This window comes from Zea mays, chromosome 1 (genome assembly GCF_902167145.1).
Source record: "Zea mays cultivar B73 chromosome 1, Zm-B73-REFERENCE-NAM-5.0, whole genome shotgun sequence".
Classification (NCBI taxonomy): Eukaryota; Viridiplantae; Streptophyta; class Magnoliopsida; order Poales; family Poaceae; genus Zea; species Zea mays.
In genome coordinates, this window is record NC_050096.1 from 296,046,416 (window position 1) to 296,055,130 (window position 8,715).

Sequence of the window (8,715 nt, forward strand, 5' to 3'; positions counted from 1 at the left end):
TGGTCTATCATGGCACGAACTGAATAAACGATGCCTTATGGTTTGAAAATATGTAAATTAATCATGTAAATATGATATTAATTTAAAGGACCAACCAAACATAAATACTGAAGCAAAAGAGTGTTATACTATACTATTAATTGATCCCTAGGAAAGTTCACTCTGTGATGTACTTATTTACTAAATGCTTCATTAGAAGGTCAACCTTTGAGTATATGAAACTGTTCTTTTTAAAAGCTTGCACCGTGATCCTGGTGTGGAGATTGGATTGGTTTTGGACATCGTCGACGAGATCAACCTCATCGACACCTTCTTCTGCTATCTCGGTGGCAACGCACGGTACGTCGAGGTCTTGAGATGTACGTGATTAGTTGGCTTTAGATGTACGTGATTTTATTTGTAAATACTCGAGTTTATGATAAAAACAAAGATTTAGAATTTTTGCTCACTTGTTATTCCTGTCCTTTTAGTATGAATTTTAATGTATATTCACGTTTGATTGTAAATTGATTTGTATATTTTATAAGATTGTGGTCCATAATATGTTACTTGTTTTTATGTAATCATTGTGCATGAATAATTTGTGTGCCGTCGCAACGCACGGGCACTTGACTAGTAGGGCATTAATTAGGAGTTTAACATCTGTATCCAAACAACCGTCAAATGTTGTAAAGTTCAACAAAAGTTTAGTAGGTGCTAACTTTAACACTATGGGCCTTCTACGGACTGCTTGCGGCCCAGACCAATAAACATGGATAACTGACCTCACTTAATCCGCTAAACAATTTACCAGCCCACGAGACTGCGCGGCTTTCCCTCTCGTCGCTGACATGCCGAAGCGGCACCGCGACAGCGAGGGCCGGCAGCGGTCGTCGTCGTCGCGGCGGCGGCGCAGCCCGTCCCCGTCCGACTCGGACGCCGCCTCCTCCGATTACAGCGGCTCCCCCCGACGGAGCCGTGGACGCCACCGCCATAGGAGCCGCCGCCGGAGGGACACTCCGTCCACCTCCAGCGACGCGAGCGGCAGCGGGAGCGAGGATTCGAGGTCGGACTCCGGACGCCGAGGGAGGAGCGGCGGCCGGAGGCGCCGGAATGTCACCGAGGAGCAGATCATTGAGTACATGGCGAAGAAGGCGCAGAAGAAGGTATGAGATTGAGCTGTTGAAGCGGTGGCTTTCCGTTTGATTGGGTTGGGATTAGGGTTACGATCAGGGCTATAATTGCTGACTCGTTGTTGTTGTTGGTTGTGTAGGCAGAGAAGGTGGCGAAGAAGCTGAAAGCGAATTCGGTTTCAGGCTACTCCAACGATTCAAACCCCTTTGGTGATCCCAACCTGACAGAGAAGTATGTGAATTCTTTTCTCCACTCCTACGAAATCGTGCAGAAGTTCAGTACTTCTTGTTGTCTGGGGAAAGTATTTGGGCTCGAATTTGCCCAGACCAGAGTCTTTCTGGGAGGAAAAAAAACGCTAAAATAGCTAATAACTAGCAAAGGGAGGGAAACCTACAGAGAGTTGGAATGTAGGGGTATTTTATACTAGAACTAGGACTGAGAAAATCGTACAGGACGTCGTACATTGACAAAATTAATTCAACTATTGTGATATTGTCACCTATAAGAACGTCGCAAACATCCTAATGCTCTTACTTACCCATCTTGTATCCAAATAAATACTGCTTCTAATGGCACATATAGTAGTTCTATGGGAGTGTTTGTTTCAGCTTTAAATCGGATTCTGGCCTTTTGGCAGACCAACGCTTCACTTCTCAGCCCGCTTCTGTGAGAATCACTTTGGTGAAAGTTGTACAAATCAACGTGAATTCAGAATCCGCCAAGTCATCGCGATGGGAGGAATTCGTCGCTTCCTAGATCCTAAACCCTATAGATCCCTTCATCTTCCTCCGCACATAAGCCCCACGGTATTCAGATTCTCCTCACAACCAGATTCTCAGAAAAAAGTTGAACCAAATATGCACTATATCAATAGGACTAACTTCTTGTGACAACTAATGGCAAACATCTTAATGCTTTTACCCATCTTGTATCCAAATAAATAATGATCCTAATGGCACCTATAATAATTCTATATCGATAAACTAATTTCTTGTGGCAACTAGTGGCATGTTCCAGATGATTTTACCTGGGCATATATCGGGGTGGTTTACTGGTTCATAAAACATAAATACTGTTTATGCATTGGCGTTGATGATAAAATTGTAATGATATTTAATGCTACCAGTAGCAAAGCTGATTTAGGTTGCAGCTAATAGATCAAGGGAAAAATCGCTTGTTGACTAATTAGGTTATTATGGGAACAGTTCATGAAGAATTGAACTAACTTAGGCTGTTGTAAAACATAGAAATGAAAGTGGAGCTTAGTGATGCACAAACCAGTAAGGATCCATTATTATTATAGCCATCATGATAAATTTTTTAAATGGCTAGTTTTGCCAAGTTTGTTTCCATGATAATTTTCTTACATGACCTTGGGGATTTTCCTTGATGTTTCAATGGCTTATGTACTTTTTTGTTTTCAAGATGGTTATGCTACTTCTAAACACAGTTTTGGATCTTTAGACTTGTGGTGTTCATTTGGATTTGCCTTATTATTATTTTTTTTTCCTTTTTTCACTAGTGTCTCAAGATCTTACTGTTCAATCTTGAATTATTGATATATATCCTTTCAGACACCATATTTTGCCACACACTTCTGATAGCATGCTTACCTTGGGATAAGATTTCTAATGTTCACCCATGTTGCCAAGTAAAATAACATGTTGGTGCCTTCCTTGAGCACGCAGATTATTTGCCACCTTCCTTTTGCATTTCCACTATAAGATTGCTTGAACAGCTGCTTTCATTGTGACAGAACAATATTCAAAGAAGGATGCTCTCTATCTTGTCCCTTTACAGGTTTGTGTGGCGAAAGAAGATAGAGCATGATGTATCTCAGGGACAGAAGGTGGACTTTTCTGTCAAATCCGAGAAGAAGAAACAGCTAGAAAGAATGGTACTATCTACTACGAAACATGAATTTATGGAGTAGCTCTCTATATCTATTTCCATTATTTATTACTTGGAACTTTAAACATAGCATAGTTATCATACCTTCTTACTTGGAGGTTTACTTCCAATGAATTAATAAGGTTCATAGCTTCATATGTATTTTTTATTTTTATCTATGCTTTTGTCATGTAGCAAGACAGGCCTGGCGCAGTGGTGAGATGACTTTCCACTAAGCCAAAGGTCCTGAGTTTGATGCAGCCTCTCTGCAAAATGCAGAGGTAAGGCTTGCCTTGGCTATTCCTTCCCTAGACCCTACTCATGTGGGAGCCGCCAACACTGGGTCTGTCCTGTCCTTTTGTCATGTAGTGTACTGTACATTTTGGTAGCCAGGAAAAAAAAATTGTTTGGTCTTCCAAAAGAAAGTTGAAGATTATGTTTTTCTTAGTGCACCTAATTGTTATATTTGCTCTGACAAATGTAGGCTGAAATAGAGAAGGTTAAGAAAAGAAGGGAAGAAAGAGCTATTGAAAAGGCACAGCACGAAGAGGAAATGGTTTGTATTTGACGATCGTAATCTCTTTTACAATAATTCCATAAGTTTATGTCTATCATTTTGAATCTCTTTTACAATAATTCCATAAGTTTATGTCTATCATTTTGAAGGCGTTAATAGCTAGAGAAAGAGCACGTGCAGAGTTTCAAGACTGGGAGAAGAAGGAGGAAGAGGTTAATATCTTAAAACCTGACATTTTGTGTTGGAGTTAATATGGAATTGTTATTTAACTAGCATTTCTCATTTTGGAGTGCAGTTTCATTTTGACCAAAGCAAGGTCAGGTCTGAGATCAGGTTGCGGGAGGGGCGTACAAAGCCTATTGATGTTCTCCTTAAGAATCTTAGTTTCTCAGATGAATTTGACATTGAGTTAAATGAGCCTTATCTGGTGTTCAAGGTGAGCATCCTTTGCTCATCCTTATTCAATTGTAATTCAACTGAGAAAAAGAGCTGTCCCAGCAGCATGTACCTGTGTAATTTTCTGTACGTTTCTTGAAGTCAGCTATTGTATATTCTGACATCATTGAACAGTACATTCAAATGCATTTTATAACTTTGCACTTCCTGAAATATATGTATATTTTGCAAAATATCAGGGATTAACAGTGAAAGAAATGGAAGAGCTATGTGATGACATTAAGATGCATCTTGATCTGGACAGGGAAAGCCAAACAAATGTTAAGTACTGGGAGGTACATGTCATTTTCTTTCACCTTTTTCCTGAATAACTTGTTGGCATTAAGATGCATGACAATGTTACCTTCTTCCTGATAACCGTGAGCGACATGTATAAAATGTGTGTTTTTATGTTGAAAATGCTAAGTATGGAACAGTGTACTCCTAACTAGGGATTGTGGTGGGATACAAAACTGACAGTAGCTTCCATTTTCCTATACATGACAATGTTAGCTTCTTCCTGAATAACCGTGAGCGACATGTATAAAATGTGTATTTTTTATGTTGAAAATGCTAAGTATGGAACAATGTACTCCTAAGTAGGGTTTGTGGTGAGATACAAAACTGACAGTAGCTTCCATTTTCCTATAATAGATTTCATTTTATTAGGAAAAATGCTTTAGCTTCTCATGATAATATATCTCTACCTTCGTATATATAATTTCCTCTCATTTCCTTACAAAGCTGTACCAAGTTTTATGTTTAGTCTCAAGCAGTGTTTTCAGATCGCCTGATCGTTCTGACTGGGTGATCAGCCGATTAGTCGCGATTAGGCGACGATCAGGGCACTTAGTCACCCCTGATCGACCCTAATCATCCACCTGGTCGTCCTGCATATTTCCAGGACATATATATAAATAGTATAGGGTATAGACTATAGAGTATAGACATAAACTATACTTAGAATAAACTCAATAAAGAGATTAGACTATATGACTAAGATGCTGCATCAAGCCTAAAATGATCACCATTCACTAACAAAGCAGCAGTATGAAAAGTTGAAAATAGCACCAGCAAGTCTATATGGAACTATGAAACTGCAAGTCTAGAACTTACAAGACCATGACCAACAAGCAACAAGGCAACACCTATATGAGATAATCCAGCTTGAATTGATGACCAGCAGCTCCAGATTCTTCTTCATCATCCATTGCCTTTTCTGCAGCATCTTGATCATTTTGAGTTGGCTCTTGATGATCATTTTCGTTGTGACTATCACTGCCATCTTCTTGCTACAATTCCTGAGCTGCTGCAACGTTTTGGCGCTTCCTACTCCTAACATAGGTCTCAGAGTAATCGACTGATCGCTTATCAGCCCGATTAATCGCTCCATATCGCCGACTAATCGGACGATATGGACGATCAGCTCACCTGATCGAATCGAGCACCCTAATCGAACCCAGAGTACCGATCAGCCCAACTAATCGTGACTAATCGCAATTAGTCGGATGATCTGAAAACAATGGTCTCTAGTATGAGTGGAAACTTGGTATAGCTGCTATAAGGAAAAACTTGTCCATAATGATTAGCAAGAATGCTAATGCATATGTCTATGTTGATCTGAAAAAATTTCAGGCACTCATGGTGGTATGTGAATGGGAGCTAGGTGAGGCTCGGAAAAGAGATGCCCTAGATCGGGCTAGGGTCCGTGGTGAGGAACCACCACCTGAGGTTCTTGCAGAAGAGAGAGGTTTGCATGCAAGTATTGAGGGGGATGTAAAAAGTCTCCTGGATGGTAAAACTTCCACAGAGCTTGAAGATATGCAAAGTCAAATTGAGTCCCAAATGCGCTCTGGAACTGCGAAAGTTGTTGAATACTGGGAGGCTATTCTGAAACGGCTTCATATTTACAAAGCAAAGGTATGCCAGTGGGTCTGCAAATACCAATCCGTTCATACTGTTATACATTCTCTTATCTCTATTAAGTATTAACTAGTAAAAGGATGCATGGGTATATTGACTAGACCTCTCAGTATTAGACAAAAGGCGTTACTTTGCCACCACTGGTTGGTTGGTAACCTTTGGCGCAGTAGCATGATCTGAACTTCTTTTACAGGCTTGCTACATTGATCCTCTATATTCTAGAGCTGTGCTATTGAATTGAGCTTCCGTACTTTGCCACCACTGGTTAGTTGGTAGCGTGTGGTGCAGTAGCATGATCTGAACTTCTTTTACAGGCCTACCGCTTAGTACAGTTATCCTTTATAATCTAGTTGTGATATCGAATTGAACTTTTGTATAATGATTTTGCAGTTTATGCTTACAAAAAATGCTTGTTTGCACCACAGGCTTGCCTGAGGGAGATACATGCTTCTATCCTAAGGAAGCATTTACATCGATTGGAGCATCCTGGTGCTGCTGAACAGGATGTGGATTCTGAGAAAGAAGTTGATAATAAACTGGAGGATGAAATGCATGAGGACGAAGGTTGACCTTCTTTTATGATTACTCAATCAACTATGTTCCCAAGATAATGAAGTGATTTCTGATATATGTTCTATTTGTAGATGATAAACGATATTCACCTGAGCCTATGCCTCAGCAGACAGATAACGAATTTGAAGAGGCAGATGGATCCTTTTCTCCACAGCTAATGCATGGCAATGAAGATGAAGATGCAATTGATCCTGAAGAGGACAAAGCTGAGCTGGTAGAGTCCTGTTTTTTATTTCTTATTAAAATAGAAACGTGATTGGAACTGTAATAGTTATTTGCTGAAATGCAGTTAACTGAGTAGTTTAATTGTCAAGTACAGATCATTAGTAACCAGACTCCAATTTATGCAACAAAGTAGGCTAACCAACAATATTAGGACAAAAAGTTCTACTGATATTTTTTTCATTAGGACAACCTTTCAAACTGCTGCAGGCCTCCCTGCATCTCCTTCATTGATTCATTTAGCTCCCATCATTTTTACCCTAAGAGAGGGCTTAAATTTGAGGGCTTTCAAGTGTTCATATACAAACACAATGAGTGAATGTTTTTCTTACGAACAAGTTATTAGGATTCATTTTATGAGTTGATTAGATAATTAGGATGAGGGTGACAATTCATACTTAATGCTTTTATATAATAATTTCCAGGACCGAAAACGTGAAGCTGTAGTTTTGGAGCATCAAAGAAAAGTTCAGGAAGCCATGAAAACAAAGGCAAGAGTACCTGATGAGATGGAGATGAAGGCCATAAAAACAATGGGAGCTATGGAGGAAGGAGATGCAGTATTTGGTGCCGGTGCTGAAGTGAACCTTGATTCACAGGTTTGGATCATTTTTCTTTGATCCCATTGCATTTTTAGCATGGCAACATGACAATAGTTGTATATCTATGTTGTCCAATATTCTGCCTTTGATACTGAATTAGTGGGAGAGTTTTCAGAACTCAACAGGGATATGGCATAACTGTGACAATTTTTTTACTGTCGATCCAGAAGGATCGATGATTATCTGCACCATATATAACATACCATAAGCTACACCAAAATTTTCAAATAATCTGTTGACTCATGTAATTTATAGTTGAGTATATTTTGACAGTTTAATATAGGTCTAATGCCATATTTGAGTTTGATACCATGCATGGTAACAAGCTTACACACAAGAAGCATTACTTAGCAACTTTGGTGCATCGTACTGCATGTGAACTCAGCTAGTTTCTGATGGCATATTGCTTGTTCAATATACTTGCAGGTGTACTGGTGGCACGACAAGTATCGACCAAGAAAGCCCAAGTACTTCAATCGGGTGCACACTGGATATGAATGGAATAAATACAACCAGACTCATTATGACCATGATAACCCACCACCGAAAATTGTCCAAGGCTACAAGTTCAATATATTTTACCCTGATCTTGTGGACAAATCGAAAGCACCAACATACAGTATAGAGAAAGATGGAAGCGCCGGAGAGACTTGCTTCATAAGATTTCACGCTGGACCTCCATACGAGGATATTGTAAGCGTTTGTGCCTTACAATGTTTTGTTCTATTCTTCTGTGGCCTTATCCATGGGCGGTATTTTCACTTTGTTTTGTTCCACAGGCTTTCCGTATTGTGAACAAGGAGTGGGAATACTCACACAAGAAGGGGTTCAAGTGTACTTTTGAGCGTGGGATTCTCCATCTCTATTTCAACTTCAAGCGTTACCGTTACAGGCGCTGAAATGGCTCAAGAGGCAGGGGAAAACTGGATCGATTGGACTGGTGCGTCATGATTCTGCTGTATGCTGTGGCATGGATACCAGTCGAGTATGTATCTTCAGTATAATTAGGTACTATGCTAAATGGGAACACACTTTTTGGTTTTACTGACTGATTCCCCCCTTTTTTGAGGTTGTACAATAATACAGCATAGCAAGCTGATAGTTTTCTAACAAACTAGCATGTAGTCTGTGCTAACGCTAAGATCTCGGTAATGAGAGGGGTTGATGGCGGTGGCAACACGAGTAAGAGGAGGGGTGGCGGGGTCGCTGGAGAAGAGTGATAAGGGATGATTCAAATAATAGTCTATTGGATTTAAAAAGGGAGAGGAAGTCATCCACTAATTTAAACCGTTGGTTTTAATGGCTTTTAAGTTTATGTGTAATTTGTTTGTTAGATTTAGTGGAGGTTATAAGTGTGTGAGTGATTTGGTTGGATGATTTTTGCAAAGTTTAAACGGGTGGATCTTAAACCCAACCGACCATAGAGCGCTCCCACCCTTA

The 8,715-nt window shown here is 39.9% G+C and overlaps 1 protein-coding gene across 1 annotated transcript; it reads left to right on the forward strand.

Moving 5' to 3' along the window:
* The first annotated feature begins 820 nt into the window (after positions 1-820).
* Positions 821-8,351, forward strand: LOC100382147 (Cactin). Its single transcript, NM_001174907.1, has 13 exons — positions 821-1,145; positions 1,253-1,344; positions 2,914-3,010; positions 3,488-3,559; positions 3,670-3,732; positions 3,816-3,956; positions 4,156-4,251; positions 5,591-5,875; positions 6,304-6,442; positions 6,523-6,665; positions 7,099-7,272; positions 7,702-7,968; positions 8,055-8,351. Exons 1-13 carry the CDS (start codon positions 831-833, stop codon positions 8,172-8,174), a joined length of 2,004 nt encoding a protein of 667 aa, NP_001168378.1. The 5' UTR covers positions 821-830; the 3' UTR covers positions 8,175-8,351.
* The last annotated feature ends 364 nt before the right edge of the window (positions 8,352-8,715 follow it).

Coding starts and splice junctions, on each gene's coding strand:
- LOC100382147 (NM_001174907.1), top strand. CDS start 831: ATGCCGAAGCGGCACCGCGACAGCGAGGGCCGGCAGCGGTCGTCGTCG. Junction 1,345..2,913: donor GATCCCAACCTGACAGAGAA/GTATGTGAATTC, acceptor GTCCCTTTACAG/GTTTGTGTGGCGAAAGAAGA. Junction 4,252..5,590: donor CAAATGTTAAGTACTGGGAG/GTACATGTCATT, acceptor AAAAAATTTCAG/GCACTCATGGTGGTATGTGA.